The 22,767-nt window shown below is 41.7% G+C and overlaps 1 protein-coding gene across 1 annotated transcript in view; it reads right to left on the reverse strand.

Moving 5' to 3' along the window:
- Positions 1-297: 297 nt before the first annotated feature.
- Positions 298-22,767, reverse strand: part of AGK (acylglycerol kinase) — a 27,271-nt gene continuing 4,801 nt past the window's right edge. Inside the window, exons 3-14 of the mRNA XM_009075328.1 lie at positions 22,003-22,078; positions 20,609-20,701; positions 19,672-19,704; positions 17,609-17,703; positions 15,486-15,555; positions 14,632-14,711; positions 12,599-12,656; positions 10,140-10,284; positions 8,898-8,995; positions 6,680-6,750; positions 2,665-2,749; positions 298-757 (exon numbers count right to left, since the gene is read on the reverse strand). Coding sequence (XP_009073576.1) covers positions 620-757; positions 2,665-2,749; positions 6,680-6,750; positions 8,898-8,995; positions 10,140-10,284; positions 12,599-12,656; positions 14,632-14,711; positions 15,486-15,555; positions 17,609-17,703; positions 19,672-19,704; positions 20,609-20,701; positions 22,003-22,078 — 1,042 coding nt within the window. The 3' untranslated portion in view covers positions 298-619. The remainder of the gene's footprint in view (positions 758-2,664; positions 2,750-6,679; positions 6,751-8,897; positions 8,996-10,139; positions 10,285-12,598; positions 12,657-14,631; positions 14,712-15,485; positions 15,556-17,608; positions 17,704-19,671; positions 19,705-20,608; positions 20,702-22,002; positions 22,079-22,767) is intronic.

Genomic DNA, 22,767 nt, shown 5'->3' on the forward strand with positions numbered 1-22,767 from the left:
TTACTGCAACTCTGTGCTGTTAGATCTGGCAAGATGAAAAAAATTGACATAAATATCCAGATACATACAGGGAATTTTTTAACTTGCTCTGAAGCTTTGGATCACTGATCTCTGATTTGTTTTGTGACAGAGTAGATAACCAACCCCCTATTTTAATGTAGCAATTCCAACACTTCATAGAATTCCTTAACATTACTCCCCCCAAAAGATTTTTTTTCCAAGATCCCAGGTTCTGCCAGATTTATAGATGGGTAAAGTAGACCTAAACTCTCAGAACACAAGGACAAGTGTGCTTTCTTTTACTTTAATATACAATTGCATTCAAACAGTAGCATCTGGCACACAGCACTCAGCCTGCAGTGCTGTAAATGGAACACTGATGACTTCTCAGAGTGGGGGGAAGAAAAAGATGCCATCAAGTCAACATGCATTTCTCAGAATTTTCATTTGCATTTTTAACCCCTTTGAGACCAGCCAAATCATCCACTTCCAATGGAAGTACATTGTGCATAAAAATGGCCAAAAGGCTTATTAGTCTGGTGGGGTTAATGAAGTTAGTGAGGTCTCATGCACCTTGAAGAGACCCTGGTAAGAGTGGTAAACACTTTGCCATGAATTCTCATTGTACTGCTGCCTGGAGCATCTGCTCTCTCACTCTGGGGTCACAGAAGAACCGAAGTTTCCGGGGCAATAGCTTCACCTCCACGGGCATCGCTTCGTACTCCTCGTTGTCAATGCCAAAGGATCCCTCAGTGCCCTGTGTGCAGCAACAGCAAAACATCAAACCTCTTATTGCAGCAATGCTGGGACCTGATTTTACTGAGAGACTGCAGCTGAGTCTCAGCCAAGGCGATCCTCTCCCATTTGCCCTCCACACCACAGGCAGAGCTATCCTTCACTGCACCTAATATATTAAGAGTCTGTTGCATAAGATGTTACCTCACTTTGTTGCTAATTAGTGATAATTAAATGCTAGGAAGCTTTAATGATCCACATTGTTTATACTGAAGGATTCTTTGCTATTGGAACTACAATTACATGCACTTAGATCTTGGGCTGCCAGTGGTGACACAAGCTAATCTGCAGAAGTGCCTGCTAAGTAACTCCTATTAAATCCATGTTACAAACCCCTTTTGGTATTGTTTCACTATATTGATCTGAAACATGAGATGCAAAGTAATTCACCGGTCCGGAATTACTCAGCAGAAGAATTTTCTTAAGTGTTTTCTTTAGTGCTGATAAAGTCACCAGTGAGTAAAACCATTCATCAAAATGGCACTGACTTCACCTGAAACTCAATGACTGCTTTGCACACACTCAGCTCAAGGGAGGGCTGTTATGTGGATACTCCAACTAGCTCCAAGTGACCAGAACAGCACAGATTACAGAAACTAGTTTAGGTTCTGGAAGTCAGAGGTACAGCAAAGTAGTGCACCTGGATCAATGTACTCTGCTTCTCTGCAAAGCCAGTGAGACTCATCTGAGCTGCCTCTGGTTCCTTCATCAGAGCTAGGTCATGGAGCCAAACAGCACTGCTGTGTGCCATGCACACATGTTCTGAAAAGTCTTAGCAGCAGATGCAGCATGAACAGCTCATCTTACACCACAACCCTTACTGAAAGCTCAGCTGTACTTAGCCCAGCACTCCAAAGTATTCTTTCAGAATCACAAAACTGCCATGGTATGAATTCAATGCAAGGAAGTTGGCTAACCATGAAATCACAATTCATGATTTTCACTTAGTTAGCAACAGATTTTTTCAACCTTTTGGCACATTCTATTCTCCCTTAATATAAAATTATTTTGCCAAATGATCGATCACTTGAAGATAGAAATTATCTATGAGATTGATTTCATGTCCTTGTTAAAGAAGAAACTGTCCTCCCCAGAGCTGTGGTAACAGCCTCTTCTTTCGCAGAGGCAGGAAAAGGTGAATCTAAATTACACTGGTGGGAACAGTTTTGTCTTCTTTCTCGGCTCATTGATTCAAAGTTTGAGACACTTCCTTATACTGATCTGAGCCCCACTGCCCTGTCTCACCCTCCTTGGTCTCCATAAAGCTTCTAATATTTATCTTCTTCTCTACAGCACAATCCCTTCTAGGGAAAAATACACACATCTTCAATGCTCAGGAGATCTGCATATCACAGAATCACAGTTTGGGTAAGGTTAGAAGGGGTCACAGTGGGTCATCTGGGCCAACCTGTCTGCTCAAGCAGGGTCATCCTAGAGCACGTGGCACAGGACTGCAACCAGATGGCTCTTGAATATCTCCAGTGAGGGAGAATCCACAACCTCTCTGGGCAATCTGTTCCAGTGCATGGTCACTCTCACAGTTAAGAAGTTCTTTCTGATGTTCAGGTGGAACTTCCTGTGCAAATGCAATACACCTGGGTAAAAGACCCTCTACAACCACCACTACTGTCATCATAAAAGATCTGCCCCTATTTACTGGCAGAATGAAGCTCCCTCTCAGGTTTACAGACCACTTGGGGAACTGCAGTATGTATTTCCTGGCCAGGGACTCGCTGCACTGTGGAACTGAATAACTCACTGGAAGTGCAATCGATCTCTCAGATTTGGAGTAGAGATTTCTTACTGTACAGCATCATTGGATACAAGGAAATAAAGTGAGAGAGTTTTCCAGCTCTCTCAGCTTCTCACCTCTGGAAGTTGCAAGATACATCTGCTGGCTTGGATGCACTGACTCCCTTCAGGACACATATGTGGATCACGCATCTTTTGACTTCTGTTCAAACCAAGAGAGAGGTAAGGTAAGGACACATTTCTCAGAAACAGCCTTCTTTAGGCATCACATTTCATTGTGGGCTGGTAAATCACTATGCATTTCATAAACTTAGAGGTTATGTGTATATACAAATATTTGTGGGTTTAACTGTGAGAAAGTAAAATAGCCCTTGCTGCAGTCAATACATATCAGTATGCACTGACAGCCTCCAGCCACCTTCTGCTCTGAGGCTCACTGACTAAATTTGAGCATGTATCACAGTTCTGTGCTTCTCACTTACATGCTGAACTGTACACTTCCTGCAAGTACTACCATTTCCTCGTATCCCATGCACCCACATAACAACCTAAACAACCCTAACCCAAAAAACTGTTAGAATTATATTAGTATCGAACCACTAAATTGCCATCTGAAACCACAAACAAACAACACCCTCACTCTTCTCACATCAACACCACTCAGCATGACGTTTCTTACCAGCTAACTTTATATCGCTCTTGTGAAGAAACACCCCAAACATCATCATTTTATCCACTCCAAATTACATAGCCATGTTTGTTAGTTACTCTCTCTCTTCTGGGTGCCTGTGAGATTCTTATTGATGTATTGTACTTAGAGAAGTGCTGCTTTCTTTCCTACTTCTGTGGATGTCAAATGGGAGCACACAGAAGGCAACTGTTTGTCTTAGAAAGCTGGTGGTGCAAGTGCCATGTTAACTGTCACTAACTTTTCCATGTATTCCGTAGACTGATATGAAAGAAGAGTGTATTTAAATATTGCCCAGGAAAAGAACTCACAAAAACATGTCAGAAACTCCCTCTACACCAAGCCTTCTGTGCCCCGAGGAATGCAAGTGCTTCTTAAAATCCCAGAAAATCCCAGAGAAAGAACATGAGAGGAGAGGGTTGAAACAGGAGATGATAATCAAAGACAAAGGAAGAAAAGCTAAGATACCAAAGGAAAGGGCAGGGAAGGACAGAAGCAATATTAACTGTGGAAAGTTTGGTTTTAATCAAATATGTATATACTAAAAGATTGATGAGTGACTGTGAGGGAATTAAACATCCTCCAGCAATATGAATTATACATCATTGATGGCATGCAATACTGTCAGTTTATACAGTGCTGTACAAACAAGCAGCAAGATTCCCCAATAAAAGTTTAACCTGCTTGGAGTTTAACATACAAGGTCCTATATATGGCACTCTGGTGACCAAGCAGATTTTTTTGGTCAATGAAGGCAAATGAAGCTCTATAGAGATGCAATTCTGGGGTCAAGGTAAGCTCAAAAGAGCCAAGACATGGAACTGAAGACCAGCCAAAGAAGAACCCTGGTAGAAGCAAACAGACACAATTCCACTTGCAGCAATTGCCCCTCCAGTGGCCCAGTAGAAAAGGATGAGAATTCATTTCCATTTGACTCCTCTCTTTACTCAAGACAAGAGAACAAAGTGAAACAGGAATGAGACCAAAAGTCTATCAGCAGCAGTCTCAACTGATTGTTGCATCCCACTCCATATGCTGAATCACAACAATACAGGCAGAGAGAGAATCACAACACCTACTGCAGATAACACACTTTTAACCTAGTTTTCATGTCCAGAAGCAGCCAGTGTTAAATGACTCAGACTAAGACCCCTTACCAAAAAGTCTTCTGCACTGTGGCTGGTAGCTGCATTCATGCCCTGGAGTGACAGCTCTCCACACTTGCACACACAGAATCTAAGCTGGTTACCTGGCTGTGCATTACTGATGCTACACTTTCCATCCCTGCTCTCCCTTCCCTCCAGCAGTTCTTAGGAAGCACTCCCTTCTAACCCTCTTCTTCCCCTACCTTATTTTAAACATCAGCTCTACCCCTGCTGCAGATGGTCTTGTTCACTCAAATCTGATCCACAGCCAGAGGGCACTTTTATACACCTGGGATGACCTAGTCCTTTCTTTGAAACCCAACAGCAGATGCCCTCCAGCACTCTGATGCACTCCCACACCTACACACACACACTGCCTGAGCCTGCATGGTAGTTACCTGCTGGATGTGTGGTTTCCTCTGTGTGACCCATCACTTCTCATCAGCTCATGTCAGTGACCTCTTCACTACAAAAAACCTTGATATCTGCACTGATAGGTATTTTCCCTAAAAACCTTTTCAACCCTCCAAATTCTGGTGGAGTTTTAGCTATGCATTAAAAAAAAAAAAGAAGAAAGAGCTTTTTCACACATTTCCAAAGACAAACCCTGTCAGTGCTAGGCAATGGGGAGCCTCTGATAATGGGCTTGATTCAAACCTAGCTGCCAAAGGCACTGTGGGATCTCTGAACACCCTGATTTTGCCTTGCAAAAACAGGGCACATTTTTTCTGTTCTGACATCTCCCTGTACAACTAACTGGTCCCTCCCGCTGCTTTACCACCCCATACACCCCTCTTTCTCTTTCTTTGTCACCTACAGACTTTTGGGCACTATTTCATCAAAAGAGCTTGTTTCTCTGAACTTTGCTTGAACAGCAGCTCAAAGCTTTCGGTACTGCCTCTAATTAGCTGTAGACAGCAGAGCAATGTGAATACTCATCAGAGGCTTTTTTGGCATGACACTGTAATTGCAGACAGAAAACACGCCCTACTACTGCATGAAGCACGTACAGTCCACACAAGAAACATTATTTACACTGGGAATACACTTGAATACACATCATTTAAATCGCACAAATTCATCCACAATTTTTCTGCTATCAAAGTGTTCAAGAACCCAGCAGAGCATCTCCATTGACTCCCTCCCTTAAGAAGCCATATTCCTCTTGCTAGTAATGGGAGAATCTCCTCCTCCTTTCCCTCTGCAGCCTTCAAAGCACAGACTTCAGTCCCAAGCAACCTATGGTCCACAAGGCTCATGCAATTTAAAAGCAGTTGCAGGTGGTGACCTGACCTACAGTGTATGAAGGGTCAGAAGATTCTATACCCACTGAGGTTCATGGGATGCTCAAGTAATGGGCCTGCAGAGACAGAAGCAGGAATCGTTAGGGTGATGACAAGCAAGTGTGAAATGCTGCTATTGATTTCGCTAGAGGGAGCTCTAAGACTTTAAAACCAGTACTGGCGAACAAAAAGGTAACACGCAGAAGAGCACTCGATTTAGCAGGAAAATCTGTTGCTGGTGAACACTGCACTGAAGATGCAATGTATTTGCGAGTGGGACTGTATGAAGGAGCTGGAAAAGGCAGCTCAGATTTGCATCTGGTGAGAGCAGGAGGAACAAGAGCACTACAGTAAATTAAAAGCACAAAGGAAGCAATACACACTTTTTCTCTACATGCTGCTGCTTCATACCTACAGCATTCTTACTCCACATACAAGCAGCACCAATACATTTGCTCTAAGTCCCTGTTTAAATTCACACCTTCCAGAAGTTCTTCCAGCTCAGACCTAATGTCTCACAAGAGCTACTGAGTGAAGGAAGCTCATCCTGTAGAAGCAGGGACTGTCTAATCGCAGCTCAAAAATTCCAAGTATCACTAGTACAAACATATCAGCTCTGTGATCCACATCTCAATCCACTGAGCAGCTAGGGCTGATAGATTCTGGGGATAAGTCTCCATGGCTGTCTATAAAATTCAGTTATGACAGTATTATCCAAGCAGCACTGACTCATAGCAATGGGGGAAAAGATGAAAGGTATAGCAAACTTGGAGGCTGGGAAAAACTCTGGGTTCTGGACACTGACACTGCAGGTTCTGGAGTTCTGCCTTGTTGACAGAAAATGAGTAAGAATTTTAAAGAAGAAAAACATGAATCCCAATGAAGCATTACTGACTGGTGTCCTTTGCAGTGTTCTACTTCTGAATTTTGCAGCAGAAGATCAGAGAAAACCAGTATATTTGTGTTCCAACTCATACAGAGATTCTGTCACCTTCTCACAGCCTTCCCATACTCACCCTCTGTGAACAAACTGTCCTTTGCTGACAGTATCTGCTTCAATGCAAATGTCCATGAAGTCTTCAGTGCGCTGCAAAAAGAAGGATCCAGAAACCAAGAAGTTAACATCAGGAAATGCCACGCCCATGACACTGCAATATGTTCACACAATGCCCAAGGAGGCAAAAGATGCATTTCTGCACTTCATACTTTTCTATAAATTATACACAGCGTTTCCTCATTGATGAACATTCCACAATAAACACCAGAAGAAGCAAAATAATGAGTCACGTTTGGCTTCTTGTTACATTTAAAGATGGTAATAGCAAATCCCTTGAGTTTACTCCTTTGATTTCTATTCAGTGGGTCATTCACGAATTTCAGCAATAGTACAATGATAGGACAACTGGTCACCAAACACTACAGCAAGAGAATTTTAAACAATGCAAACTGGAAATCAAAGTGCCCTTGATATCATTGCTTTAAACTCCTTACTTAGCTGATCTCCTGCTTACAGCCTGCCCTTAAACCAAGTGTACAGTAAAGCCTTTTCCAGGAAAGCAACTTTGATTAAGATGCAATTTATTTTTATTTATTTTAACATTTCTGTCTTGGCAAAAGTCCTAGTGCAGATGCAATCAAAATGACAAAAGTAAAAATAAATGCATCTATTGAAATAACTTGGTTTATTTCTCTGCTGTATCTGCAGAGGTAGTCTTGGCACTGTCTGAGCTGCATCTGTATGGCTTTATCAGCTTCTCTTCAACAGGGCAGTCTGGGCATGAATCTGAGGAGAGACAGGGGTGGCTGACAGTAGTCAGCAGATATGCCCTGGTATCAATTTGAGAGAGCTGCTGTTGAGCTTTGATGGCTACAGGGACAATGGTTTCCAGAATGGAGTAAAAAGCAGTTACAAGGGGTCCATACTTGTAGAAAAAGAAGATACAGTACCAAGATACTTCCAGCTCTAGAAATAGAAAAGTACAACGGGCCTAACATAAACTTGTCCATTTTTTTAGGCTATGCAAGAGACCTGAAAACCCTCCACCACTTCTTTTTCCAATACCAGCATTAAAGCACATCTTGAAGACATGAAGGAGACAAAACAAACAAATAAAAATAACCAAAAAGAGTAAGGGCTAGTTTGTGGCAATCAGGTATTTTTTCAGTACCTGGTACATCTGTTTTTACTTTACATCACAGGCTGCAATCCAGTTCAGCAACCAAAATTCTTGTGTTCAAGTGCCATCTACAAACCAGTAAAAAACCAAACCCCCAACCACTACTCTCTGTCTAGCTTCTACCATTACTAGCACACTGATGGTCCAAATCCTAAGCCACTGTTGTAGAAGAAACTGAGTTTCATGTGGTACATTCTAAGGAGAAAACTAGAGAAAATTTTAAATACTGTATTTGTCTCTTTGGCTTTTTTTGTCTGATCCTACAAGATGCAACTCAAAATTCATGTTCTTAAAGACCGTGAATTCTAAGCAGGAAACATGTTGCAGTAAATTCAACACCTCCTATTAATCTGGGTGTAGTGGCAACAGTTTCCTGCAGCCATGAGGAAGACATGAAGAGAAGCTCATCAGTATGGGATCAGTGTGTTAGCATTTTACAGTAAAATTAAAGACTAGCATCTATCCAAATAGCTTTCACAGCAGTAAAATTGCACCAAAACACAGCCATAAGCCAAACTCAGGTTTTAAAACAATGAATGAACATGCTGAGAAGATTACAACCGCAGCAGGTCCCTTGCTGCCCTGGTTCTACTCTTCCACAATCACCTACATTTCCTGTCCTTCACATCATTGTAGCCCCTGTCCTTTCCCTAGGCCCAGTTCTTTTTAACTCTTTGCTCTGCAAGCCAGAAAAAGAGAAAAAGCCAAAACTACAGCCAGACATTCAGGTTCAGCTTCCTTTTAGCACCACTGATGAAACAGAATCACTCTCACACAGGTGAAGAAGGAAAGCATTGCCTATTTTGATGCTTTATTTACTCCAGAGCAACCCTAAAGCTTCTGTTTGGCCAGTGAAACCTTGTTGTACAAACTCTCCCAGTTTTACATGAGTCTCCAGTGCTTTTACACTGGCTCTGAAAGTTGCCCATTCCTGGATCAGTCATGGGCCTCTCCATGCATGAGGTAGTAAGTTTACTCATATAGACACAAGGAGTTCAGAATGAAAGGAAAACTGTGGGTGAGTGGCATTTGGAATCCAGTTATATTATGGTCTTACTGTTAGGTCAAGCTGCCTGTTACGGGTTGCAATGGAAAGCTCAATGGTGGAGAGCTTCAGTTCCTCCCAGTCCTCCGGGGTCACCTCCTGGGGGAATTCTGCAAATCAAGAAGAGAAGATATCATTAAGTGGGATTTAATTACACAAATCACCATTTCACTGCTATGAAGCATGAAACATCATTGCCAGACACAAAAATCACTCTGAACCATTGTGGCCACTAGTTTTGTTCCTTTAAAAATGTCAAAATGTTAAAAAAGGAAAAGAGAGCTTGTGTGTACTGAAGGAAAGAAAAAAACACCATCAATATTCACACAGTAAAAGAAAACTGCCAAGCACAGTACATGGCAGCCCTGTGAGTCCTTATGCCCAGGGATGAACAAACAGGTCTCCTGGGCTAGTTACAGGAACATTTAGAAAACACACAATGCACTGCTGCCAAAAAAACAGGAATCCAACATCCAACATCCAGCATCCACCACAGGATGCTGTGGTGACATGTATTTTCTATAGACCCCACCTGGAATACTGCATGCAGTTCTGGTGCCCTCAGCATAAAAAAGACATGGAAATGTTGGAGCAAGTCCAGAGGAGGCCACAAAGTTGGTAAGAAGATTGGAGCATCTCCCCTAGGAAGACAGGCTGAGGAAGTTGGGGCTGTTCAGCCTGGAGAAGAGAAAGTTGTGTGCAGACCTCACAGTACCCTTCAGGTATCTGAAGGGGCTACAAGGGAGCTGGAGAGGAATATTTTTGTCAGGAACTGCAGAAATAGGACAATGGGTAATGGATTCAAATTGAAGGAGGGGAAATTTAGGCTAGATATTAGGAAAAGATTTTTCCTGTGAGGGTGGTGAGACACTGGAACAGGTTGCCCAGGAAGGTAGTAGATGTCCCAGCCCTGGCAGTGTTCAAAGCCAGGTTGGATGAGGCCTTGAGCAACCTGGTCTAGCAGGTGTCCCTGCCCATGGCAGGGGGTTGGGATGGGATGATTTGGTCCATTCCTAAAATTCTATGATTTTATGATGATTCTATGACTACTCTGTTCAATTTCTGGCAGACACCACTGCAACTATCTTTGACAAAATCACAGTTGTAACAAATAGTAAAAATACTTAAATAATAAATAGTAACAAAAAAGAGAGCAGAGAAGTAAAGCAGACACCTCCTCCACACACCCCCTCCTCGATCTCTTAGAGGAGAAAAACCTGCCTGTGAGTTTATGCCACAATATGCAGAGCTCACCTTTGGGAGGTGACCAGTATAACCGCAGTCGTCTGTAAAGCCTCACATACAAAGGAGGTCTGGATGGTTTCTCCTCTGGCTCTTCTGGAGGTCTCTCAGTTGGACCCACATACATGAGAGCAGCTTGATGTTTCTGAGGCCACTCCTTGGATTTACATGGAAAGGAAAGACAGAAGAAAAGGGCATTTTGTTTAGCACCCATCTGTTTATTCTGGTTAGTGCTGCAGCCTATTTATTCTGTGCTCCTAAGTACTCCTGCAGAGCCACTGAGACCCCACCACTGCCTCAGCCTACCTTGTGGCTCTCCAGCCTCCAGATTCATATGTGAGATGACATTTTTGCAGCTTCAAACAGATTACCCACAGTTCCCAAGTACACTAATCTACTCCTTCCCCACATGAAATGAGGTATTTTCCCCTCTGTGAGCAGAGGGGAAAGCAATGTTTTCTTTGCTGCTGATGTGTGGTAGGGTGACACAGCTGTTCCTGGCTGGAGGAACAACCAAAACTGGCAAGGTCAACATTAATGTCTGAAAGCACAATTGGTTTCTGCATGGCACAAAGACAACCTCAAAGAGCACCTACACAGCAGGATCCAGTGCAAACAGACAAAGACCACAGTGCTGTGTGCAGCCAAGGGGCAATAAAACCTGGCAGGGCTTTGTTCTCCAACAACTCAAACAATCCAGATCTGACCTGATAGTCAGGTGCTTGAAGACAGCAATATAACAGGTCTTAAGGCAAGTCACGTGAGCTTCATAAAGCATCTTAGGGTGAAAAAAAAAAAACAAACCAGAAAAGTACTAACACATTATTCTTGGTGATATTTTAGATTCCAGTGCCAGGGCTATAGAAGAACCTTAGCATCTGAAGTATCTCCAGATGCTGACAAAATTTATTTCCTCTTGCTGTTTTGAAAATAATTTCTGGAATGCTCCAAACACAGGACTTAGGGAGGGAATAATTTAATTGGTTTTTAAATGTATACACTAAAACAACACAGCCAAGAGCCCATATGAACTCAATACAATTATTTTTCTGTGGACAAAACTTTAGAAGTAGTTTTGGATCATAGAGCTAATTCACCTCACACCTCTGAGAGCAAGGAAGGACTCCACTATCATACTTCCTAATAAACAGGACAAATGGAGGTTGTTATCAGCAGGGCAACACAGGAACAATAAACATCAATGCTTACACGGAAAAGCAGCAATGTTGTGATAATTTAAGCCTGTGTATTTTAGAGATGATAACCCTCATAACAGTGCCCCTACCAACATCAGAGGTGAGTCTTTCCCATTGCCCTTTTTTCAGCTACAGGTCATCCTATTTCAAAGGACAGCCACAGCAAAGCCAGAACACATGAAGTGTGCAGCAACAAAGACAAGCCAGGAAGAGATAAAGCTCAACAGGCTGGAGCCACTTCTTACAGAAATTAACAAAATGATAAGAGGCACAAAAAGCAATGAATACCACAATTTGTGGAGATCAGGTAGAAACTTTTCTATCTTAATAGCAGAAAAAGTGGGCACTTCTCTTTAGCCTTCAGCAGGTTAAACAGATCTTTTTAATGTACAATGAATAGCTCACCAGTGAAATCCACTACCACTGCCCCTAGCTGAGGCTAAGGACTCAACAAAAGTGAGAAAGGGGCTGGAGAGAAATGAAGAATAGGTTTCTACTTAGAATGCCAGAGTACAGAATTATCATCTCTAATTTCCTGGGGATGGGGGAAAAAAACCCAACTTTCACAGATACATTACAATTAAACTCCCCTTTACAGGAGCTTCCTATAAAGGAAGCATTGGCACTATCACAGACAGGATGGCTAGACTGCACAATCTGATCTACTGCACCAGCTCCTGGGTATTTCCACAGCCTTTCATGAGGCTCCTGTTCAGACAACAGGAAAAGCATGTGAATGAAAATGCCTTGCCTTTCATGCAGGTCAAATTTTAATCTTTCCAGGATCAATTTTAAGCAACAGAAAAGTTTAAGGTGAGATATAAGCTCTTAATCTTCATGTTCATTTAACTACACAAGGAAGCCTGATTATCAATGTGCATGAGCAGTCTAATTATAGACCCTTCTGCTGGATGAATAAATCGGAGTGAAATGTTATTGTAAGAAAGACTGTTGAGAAGAGGTGACAGAGCACTTAGCACTTATCTTCACCACCACTGCTGCTCACTGGTTTCACAGGGGGTCACTGCCTCCTCCTGGTGATCTTCAGCAGCAACAGATCTTCAATAAAGGAAATTTTAAAAAAAGTATTTCTCTTCTGCTTCACCTCTTCAGAAGTAAGTCTACCAATTGGTAGAGTTTTTAACAAGCTGAATTTCACTCCCATTTTATATCGTTACCAGAATCCTTCACGAACACTTGCAGATAAATTATACAAAGCAAACCCAGCCTTTTCATTTCCCACACAAAACCACTTTCCTCACAATTGATTTTTACCTTAAATGTACTGAAAAAGTGAGCTGCTTTGGCTTTCAGAGGCCCAAGGTACCAGTACCTGAAAAAAGAACACAAATAGAACTTAAAAGACATCCAGACGTGGATACTGGGAAAGGGAGAAACCTTGCATGAAGTCAGAGCACACAGACTTGTTTGCCACTGAAGGCAGTGCTCCCCAACAACCTTTACCTTTCTGATACTGTAAGCTGGTTCCCACACTATCACCAGCTTAGCAGAGACATCCCTCTCCTGAGTTACAGATCACCAAAATGCAGTGTACAATCTTCGCTACAGGCAGCGTGACATCTCACTACCAGAATTTTACCTACTTATGTGACACAACTGGGGATGATTTAAAGGCCTGTGATCTAACAGCTGGTGGCATGGATCTCCACAATATGCAATAAAGCATGAGGTTGGAGGAAACAAACAAAAATCAACAGCTTCAGTGACAAAAGAACAGAGCCAGCAGACATTCATTTGTCCCAAAGGACACATCAAAAATCAGTGTGTTACAAAATAAAAATCCTGCCAGCCACACAGCACTGTATAGCATCTAAAGATGTGACTATATTTAGGAAGGCTTGGCACACATTTTGATCATTGTCTTCCACCAAAGAAGGTCAACAAAGCACATTAAACACCATCAGCTCAAAAGCACTGCAGATCTAAGTATATCATTAACTACTAAGGCATGTGACTGTCCTACCACTCCCACCAAGCCATGAAATTGTCTGTAAAATAAGAACATAAAAGAGCACCAAGTCTCCAGCAGAAGAGTGCTCAGCAGAGGGATAGTCAGACAAATTTCTGGAACTGTCCTGCAATATAATCCCTTTGTAGTAGGTGCCTTCTTTTCAGAGTAAGATCCATACTGGAAACACCAAATGTTTATATTAGGCCAATAACTCATCTCTTAAAAGGACCAAAAGTGGATGAAGTGAGGAAGTATAAAAACAGGACAAACACATGTAGTTCTTGTTCCAAGCAGACTCTGAGCACACATTTTCACATACAAAAGGTGCTGTCATGTCTCCAGTACTGAGTCCAAAAGACTTTTACAAAAGGGAACTGTTGCAGGAGATGTGAAGGCTGACACTAGGCCAAACCCAGGGTATGGGCAGGAAGCCTGGTGTGCAGAGAAAAGAGAAGTCCTAAAACTTGGGGCTGCAATTAGCAGGAGACTCTGCAGCACAGCCAAGTCAGCACCTACACAGCCTACCAAGCATATCCCTTGTTTGCCAGGGACAAACACCCTGACCATGCAGTGCATCTCCCCCACCCCACATCACCTCTCAAACCTACTCAAATATTCACCAGACAGGCTCCAGAGGTCTGTTACCTCTTCCTTCCTGACAAAGATAATTTATTCACAAAGCACATGGTATATCCTTACAGCTGCACCACAGAGACACGTGCTGCCATTCCCCTGTAAGGGTTTGGGAAGTGAGCTGCTTTGGCCCTGCTGCTCCTTCACCAGATAATGCTTGTCATCTGATACACAGACAGCGGCATGTTAAACGTCCATTTGGAGAAAGCCCAATAATTATTACTTTAGCATTCAGAACAGTTATCAGACAGCAGGGTCCATGCCATCTCTGGCAGGAACTGAAGGGCATTTCTGCTGCATCTGATGTCCCTTGTTGGAATTGAGTTACAGAGTCTGCATGTGTCTTTTCATTGGCAGTTGATGAAAAACAATGGCCAATTACTTTACTTAGACTTTACTCAAGGGAGAGATTTTCCTACTGATACAATCGGAATAAAGTTCCAGAAGTGGATACCACAAGGCAAGAAGAAAGTAAATACTTAAAAAAGAACAGGTCAGCAGCAGCAAAGTGTTTATTTCAAATGGCAAAAATGCTGATACATCTTACACTCCCATGTGTGTAATGTGAGACCTAACAAGAGTGGGAGCCTCTGCCTGTCAAATGCTTACACTCAAAAAAAGACTTCTTTAAGAGAGGGGAGTACATCTCTTTAGGCAACAGATGCTAAAAAAGGTACAGTTCCAAAAACCAGAATTTTCTTACTTGCTAACTTTAACTCCTGCATCTCTGTAAGATCCCCATCTTAAACCAGAGACTGCAAACACAGGCTGTTCCTTTTCTCCCTGTAAAGAAAAATAAACACTGCAAAATTGCTTTCTCTTATCTTGTTTCCAACTCTATTTTTTGCCGCTAGAAAAATAGCATTTCTACATAAAAACTGATTTCTGATTAATCCCAAAAGTGAAATTCAACAGAAGAGGTATGATAAACAGCTAACAGCAGTAAAGCTTAGCAGAATTTAAGCACTGTACATTCCATCTGCTCCGCAGAGGAACAGAAGAGGTGAAGTTTCAAAGAGGCAGACTGAGGCTGACTGCACACCCAGCCACAGCCATTTCATCTCGTGGATATTGCCAGTCAAAAGCAAGGAGCTCTGCACAGTGACACTAAGCTCTTGCTGCAGAAATGGCCATCCCACAGCACAGTAGAAAAATTATATTCAAAAACCATAGTCACAGGTTTTCCCATTTCCCATTTTTCGGTTTGTCAAAGAAAGCTATTAACTCCACAATGCACATGAATGCATTAAATCAGCTCAGACTGTTATTGCTGTCTCTCACCACTGCCACAGAAATATCAGTGTTAGTGAGTTTTGTATTCATCAATACTCTCTGGGGCTCAAAAAAAGATGTCCAGGCATTCTAGTGTTGTCTCCAGCTTAGCCTACCTGATATCAGAGCACACAGTGGAGAACTGACTGCCACCAGAACTGCTGAGACCGTAAACCAAAATTCATGACAGCATCACACAGAGGAAACATAGTCCACGGAAACATAAAAACATGAGCATGGGAAAGCTTTAGGAATGTTGGGTTCCATATATGTAAATACTTTTACCTTGATCTGCAACACATCAAGTGGAACTGTCTCTCCCTTCAAAATAGCCAATGTAGCATTAGTAATATGTCTGCAAAACAAACAGAAAAAAAAGCAAAGGAAAGCAAACAGGAAGGAAGGAAAAGAGTAAGTTTAAAATCACAGTTTTTCACATTCTTTTTCCCTGAGTCCAGGTGGGGGTTTTTTTCAGCACATGTAACAACCCAAGGAGAAGTGCTGCACTTCCTTCAAATCAGAAAGCAAATGGGGTGGCTGCAACACATGACAAAGCCTGTGTCCTAACAAACAGCAGAATACATGAAAAGCAAAAGGAAATTCTCAGCTAAGCTTTCAGAGATTCCTCCTTCTTTAGCTAACCTGACAAATCATAAGCCAACTGTGTTACCTGAGGTTTCAGACACTTAACACACTAAGGACCCAAATCATAGGTTTATTTTACTGGTGGCAAGTAAAGCAACCTGGGAGAGAAGGGGATAGGTACAAGATTGGTCTCACTTGTGTCTGCCACTGAACAGCATTAGTATGCTAATTTGTTTTGAAGTTTTTAATCAGCATAAATTACCTATCAGTGGTGCTCATGCCATTTTGGTCTCCATTAAGTTGTGGACAGTAGTTAAGGCACTTTGTCATTTCAAGCTGTAAAGATTATTTAACCAAAGTGTTTAAGTTCATTAAATAGTCTATGTTCACAGCTTGAAGCACAATCTTCATAAAAACCCCTTTCCTGTTTTCAAAGACGGGTCAGATTTAAATTCCACATTGTATACATCTCCAGTGTCTCAGCTGGACAAGGAAAAAATGGAATTTTCAGATCCAGACCAATATTCACATGAATCAGTGGGAGATATTGACCTTGGCTTCATCAGGATTAGCATACTGAGACAGGTAAGGAAGCTGTTCTTCCCACAGCCCTTCTTCACTCCTAACTCTTATCTGGAAGACCTTTACAATTCCTATACTCTAAGGTAAGATAGTGCTGAAGGAACCAAAGCCCAAATACTTCTTATAAAAATAGCATTTCAGAACTTCTTCAGTCAGGTTCTGTTACTGGTGCAGGTTGTTAAGCAGCCTATTGACCAAATTACCTTCAACTGCACCAATATGCTGCAGTCTCACCTGCACAGTTCATTACCTTGGGACAAGCAGATCATTCATTTCAAACCTCTTCTTTAGACGCCAAACATAAATTATTATTTTAATCTTAGCTGCTGATTACAGCCTTGTCCATCTTGCTGAGCTTCAAAGCACTCTGGTAGTTTTAATGAAGGATGTTATGCCACTTGACTCGTGGGTTTTATGTATGATGGATACCAGCAAGGGTTCCACAAAGAAAAATGTAAATGAGTTAGTGGGAGAGCGAGAGTGGAGAGATTTCAGGAGCAAGGAGAAATACATTCATTAGTATGAGAGCAGAGGAAGGGAAAAATTGAAAAGAAATGAAGTGTGGGGAAATGAAGGATTAGTTGACTAGTCTTTTTACTTTAGAAGTGGGGAATACAATCTTACAACAAACTGAAATGCAGGCAACAGATATTGCCAGACTGGACCATATCCAGGATGCTGACGATAAGAATCAGGTTGCTGGATGGCTGCCAGCATCAGTCCCACCACTGGGATGGGCAAGAAACCCTGCAAAAGTCAGTAATGATCCAACCTTTTCCATAAAGATATTCTTGCATGCCTTACTTTGCAGGTGCTAACCAGGTCATATAGTTTCTAGAATTCTTAGACTGGAGAAGGGATGGAAAGAGGACTTATTTTTGTTTAATTCTGTCACATCCTTGCTATATCCTTGTCATACCATTTCTGCTATTCCTAAGAGGCTGATCCTTCTAATCCCTTTTTTTTTTTTGAAAAAACCTCTGAACATCACACGATCACAGAGAAATTAGCCACAGCAAATGATTTCATGTTCTAATAATACATACATTTCCTTCTTTTAATTTTTAGTCAGTTTTTGGAAGTCATTAACTCAGGCAAGTCCAGAGAATCATCAGGCTCTGCCCAGAGACTGCCAACTTCTATGTAACACAGAAGAAAAAGAAAAGTATCAACCTACCAGAAGCACTGCTCCTTGAAAACAAACCCAAAAAAGCCCTCTGCCAGAAACATGTCATACTTACTGGACTCTGTTCGTGCTCTCAGGGTACAGAGTGTGGCTTAGAGTGCAGGTCTTTCCAAGAGGTATGAATCCTATAGGAATCTTACTGAAGGCAGCCTGGACACATGAGGAGAGTAAATTAACATTTGCATCAGCTGAGCAAAGCTTCCTGCATGGAGATCACAGCTGTGCCTGGTATCACCCCTTTAGCACAGAGCAGCCAGGCACTTCCTTAAACAAGGCAGTAACACAGAATGTAGCACCCGAATCTGTGAACCCACCATTGCCAGCTGGGTACAAAGGGGCCCTCTGTAATCATTAAGAGCATTGTTACATGCAGGTTGGCAGCCACATTCCAACTAATGCATGGCTTCTGTCAGCAATCTGCCATCTTTCTTCATGCTGACGGTGGCACCACAAGCTCTGACCTCATTTGCTGCTGCAGAAATCCCCCTCTGATAGAGTAACCTTGCATGGCAAAGAGATTTTCTCACTTAAGGAAAGGAAATTAATTGATTCCTCTGGCATCCAAATCATGAAGCAGCAGAAGGTCTAATTTTTGGAAGCCATTGACCATGTTATTTTCCTGTACCACAGTTCAGCAAAAGGGCTCGTTGAAGGAGCAAGTTATTACACTATACCTCATAATAAACTGTGCTTCTTGAAGCGTGTCAGCAAATCATTGTAAACTACCATATATCAGTGTACCATCTCCCTCCTGGGCTCTGCTGCTAGCAGCACCATGATCCTGCCAATCTGCACCGACTCCGTAATTCCCCTCTCACTTCATGCCCAACTGCTCTCCCCTGCTATCTCTGTCACCTGTGAGTCTTAACACACCTCAAACACCCTTCTCTCATTTCCTTCAGAATTCTTTCACACTGTGCAGACAGAGGCTCTTTGCAGCTCATGCAGTCAAGCTCTGCTCCCCTGGCTGCTAGGAACTGTGTTTCTGGAATCCCTTGCACAGGCTCCTCTTACCCAGGCAGCAGTCGTATGACACACCCGAGGGCAAAGAGAAGCAGAGCACAGAGAGAGGGGGCTCAAGTGCAGATCTCTACTCCTAGGACAGAGTGATATGAAGGACAAGAAGAATTCCCTGGCCAAAGACATGAAGTGACACAGTGGCAATACTACAGTGCACTATTCCACCCGAAACTGTGTTGGATGCAGAATTTCCTATGCTACAAATCAACCCAAGCTATGTCAAGGTAGTAAGTCAAAACAGAGAATAAAAACTAGCCAGTAAAGCCTCTAAAACTTTTCTTCCAGTATCTTCAGATTACAGAGGTCTCAGGAGCCAACTATAGTAATATTAAATTAAAAAAACTGATGTCTCAGAATTGATACTGCCAGGCCTGCTTTAAAAGCACTGGCTTACTTGCAGCATTCCTCTTGTCACATTCGGACAAAGCAAATGTCTAAACAGATACAATTCTAGCTGCCAAGGGTATCATCATAATCTTGTCTGGATCATTTAATTGAGTTTTTTCCAGCTCCTGCCAGAAGGTTTTGGGAACACTGATTCCCTCCTTTCTTCAATAACACTGTCCTCCCACTTTAAAAAGAAAAATCTCCCTCATTTCCATTTGAAGCAATCCACCTTGAGAGGTTAAAATTTGCTTAGTGCAGCCATCTGCATACGTAGATATTCACTGCTTGAAGGAACAGCAAAGCAATCCCAAAGCAGTAGGAGTGTGACCATAACTGAATTCTGTTTCAAGCCTGTGCAAACACAAGAAAAACATGTCCTTTTGCTCGATGCTTCTGCCAAACAAAGCTGCAGGCACAGCTGGTCCATGGGTCTTTCAAAGTTGAGCATTTGGCTTCTCAACAATCCCTGCTCTGATGATGGAAACTTCCCAAAGCCACGGCTTGGGAGCCACTGCACTCTCTTAGAAAGGGAAGGAAGAGCAACAGGCAGCATAGCTGCTCAGCTGCCCAGCTGACTTATGCACAGCAAGCTGGCTCCAGATCAGTGAGCAACAAACCTGCAGGAGAAAGCTGAGACCAAGAGATCACAGTGGATGCACAAGACACTTCCTGTAAGAGTTAGACAAAATCTAAAAAATGACACTTTCTCACCTCATCTGTTCTGCGGAGAAGTCCGGTTATGACCTGAAAAACATGGGAAATGCTCAGCTCTGAGAATTTTGGTTTACAGTTACAGAAGAAAGCTATGAAATTCTTAACCACATCTACTCTTTGAAAAGATTTAAGGAGCAGCTACTCTTTTATGGAAGGTGCTAGGATTGTTTAGGTGGGAACAGCAGGGTTATGAGTGTATGCTGGCACCACAACCAGTGCCAGTGGAAGTGTTTTAATGCTCAATGTGCTCTGCATAATGCAAAAATAGCAGTGGTCAGTGTGATTAACTACAGTGTGATTAACAATCAATTCTAAGGCCAGGAGAAACTTGCAGATGTATTCTGACCACTTCCTCTTAAGATCATTGTATTTCATGTAGAGTTAGCATTCCAGGAAATGCTTTAATAAAATACAGTCTTGAAAAATAGACTATACCCCAGTTCTGCTGGTAGTTTGCTCCTGTCATTAATCATCTTGACAATAGGCATTTATTAAATACATACCAGGCTTTGTTATCATTCCCATGTAATTTTTAAATTATCTGATTCCCACTTAGCAAAACATGCATTCCACTTGGGGAGTATACAGATAGGAATGAACTTTGAAAATTAAACCATTACAACTACATTACACAGAAAGAAGAGGTTAGAACCATGTGGCTCCAAATAGTCTGCTCATTCTAGAATAAAATTCTGGAGGATATTTATGTCACATACTCTTTTTGCTGCCACTCCCATCAACACTTTCAGACTAATACCAAATAGCAGAGTGTTCCTGTCCCCAGAAGATATGACATGGACTGAAAACACAGATACTAAACTGGACAAATCTCTAGTAATAGTTGCCATGATGCTGCTCCATTGCACAGATTCAATCTTCTCTCCCTCAGCCCAACTATGATTCTCAACAAACCAGGACAAAACTCCTGCATTACCTCTTGTACTGTGCCATCTCCTCCTGCAATAATGATCAGATCCGTGTTTTCCATTAATTCCAGCAGCTTTTTTGCTTGTCCCTCATAATCAGTCTGAAGAAACAGAAATCCAAAGGTGAGAACTCAAGTGACTATTTCTAGTATATCTCTCTTCCAGGAAAAAGAATCATCTTTCCACCTGCTTAATAGTTACAGGCACAGAGTACTGTGTATTACTTGCATTCACTGAGATTTCAACCTACAAAACCAGTCTGCTGCCTAACACAATATGTGCAAGCAAACACACTCAAAGGTTAAATGAAGTATCAGAGTAAATCTTACTCGACAGACCTAGAACATCACAGCAATAATCGTATTTCCGAGCACTTTTACACTGAAACAAAACCAGAAGCAAACCATGCTATGGCAGAAAAACTCCAACACCTTTAGCAGCCTAAGTCCTCAAGTGCATCTTCTGAAACACAGCATCAGCTACAGGAAAGCTCACTGCCCCACAGCAGGAAAGACTACACTGACTTTCTAAACCATCAACATTTTTTCTGCAAAGTTAATATCTTGTAGAGAGACATCTCAGTCTCACTGGCCCAGCCCTGTTTTGCCAACTTGTCAGGTCTGAAGCTACCAAGCATCAGCTTGGAGTCTTTCTCTTAGGGTGGCTCTGTGTACTGTCAACAATCAGACAAAGGCATTAATAAAACCAGCATTTTAACACTTCACCTTGTCAAAAAGATTCCAAGACAGAAAGATGCACATCAGAGTACTTCACTGCTAGGACAACCTGACCGTGAAGCAATCCACATACCACAGCCCCCAAAACTTGCAAAGACATCAGAATCTCTTCACATTTACTTGTTCTTCTCTTGCCAAAGAAAACCTGCCTGTTAATTCACACCATTTAGATCTCAGTGTTCTGCTTTTGTGATGGGAATGCTGAATTATTTGCGGATACACTGAGGTATTTTCAGTGCAAAAATAAAAGGTTATTTTTAATTAATCTGAACAGTTCCACTGCACATCAAAGTTCCTCACTGCTGAATTCTGCAAGTTCAGGCAGAAATGACAATTTCACCAGTGATGGGCACGCACCACTAGCCAGCACTCAAATATTTAGAGTTTTCCCTCAACCATGAATTATATAAGAGCTGCTTTAGACAGACAAACAAGCACATGTACTGCTTTAGCAGAAAATGAAAAGCTCAGTACACTGTTTGTAAATTAACTGCAAATTAAAAAGAAAAATATTAAGTACCAGCTTAATATCTCACTACTTATTTCTTCCCATGAGATGTCTACAGGACAACTGAGACTTTCAAATGCATACAGGTTTTATTTTCAGTTCCTCAGGAGGACAAAGCAGAGCAGACAATATATCTATATTAGCAGAACCACCTTACCTTAACCACAGTTACATCCAAGCCAGATAAGTGCAAAATTGGTGCAGCATTCTTTTCAAAAAGGTTCCCAGCTTTGCTAGAAATAATAGAGTAAAAACTATTTCATTAGTCTGGTGGTGAAAAAAAAATTAAGAAGGAAAGAAACACATGAATAGCAAGAAGAAATCTACTTAAGAACGAGCATACAATCTACACAATCAGTCACTCAACCTGCCCATCAGCAGCAATGAGATTTCATTTGGTTCAAACACATTACATTCCTAGACTCGTATCTCAGATGTCAGGGTTTTGTTGCAGTTTTAATAAATGCAGAAGATGTAATCTAGCTTTCTCCAAAAATAACCCAGCAAAACAAAACAAGATCTCCAGAAAGACATTGATTAGAAAATTAATGACTTGCAGAGCACCAAGCTTTAATACCACAAAGAAGGCTCATGCAGGTTTTCAGAAACATTAAAAAAACCCCAAACTGTTTACTGTTATGTATTACTAAATAAGTTTAGATGCAAAACTTTATCTGACCTTCTTTTGTTATAGGACTGATACCTTTTCTGCCTGTAATTACATAATAAAATAATTATACCACTAACTACAAATTGCTTACAAGTAGAAACAAGAGACTTTATTAATACTTTGCACCTTCCAGTCATGAGTGTTTGGAACAAAAGCACCTAAGTCCAACCACTTCCATGTCAGAGATATTATTGTCTTCATACTGGTACTAACAACTCTCTGCCCCTCCCCAAAATGCAACTGATAGGAAGT

The sequence above is a fragment of the Acanthisitta chloris genome, unplaced genomic scaffold (genome assembly GCF_000695815.1).
Source record: "Acanthisitta chloris isolate BGI_N310 unplaced genomic scaffold, ASM69581v1 scaffold15415, whole genome shotgun sequence".
Lineage (NCBI taxonomy): Eukaryota > Metazoa > Chordata > Aves > Passeriformes > Acanthisittidae > Acanthisitta > Acanthisitta chloris.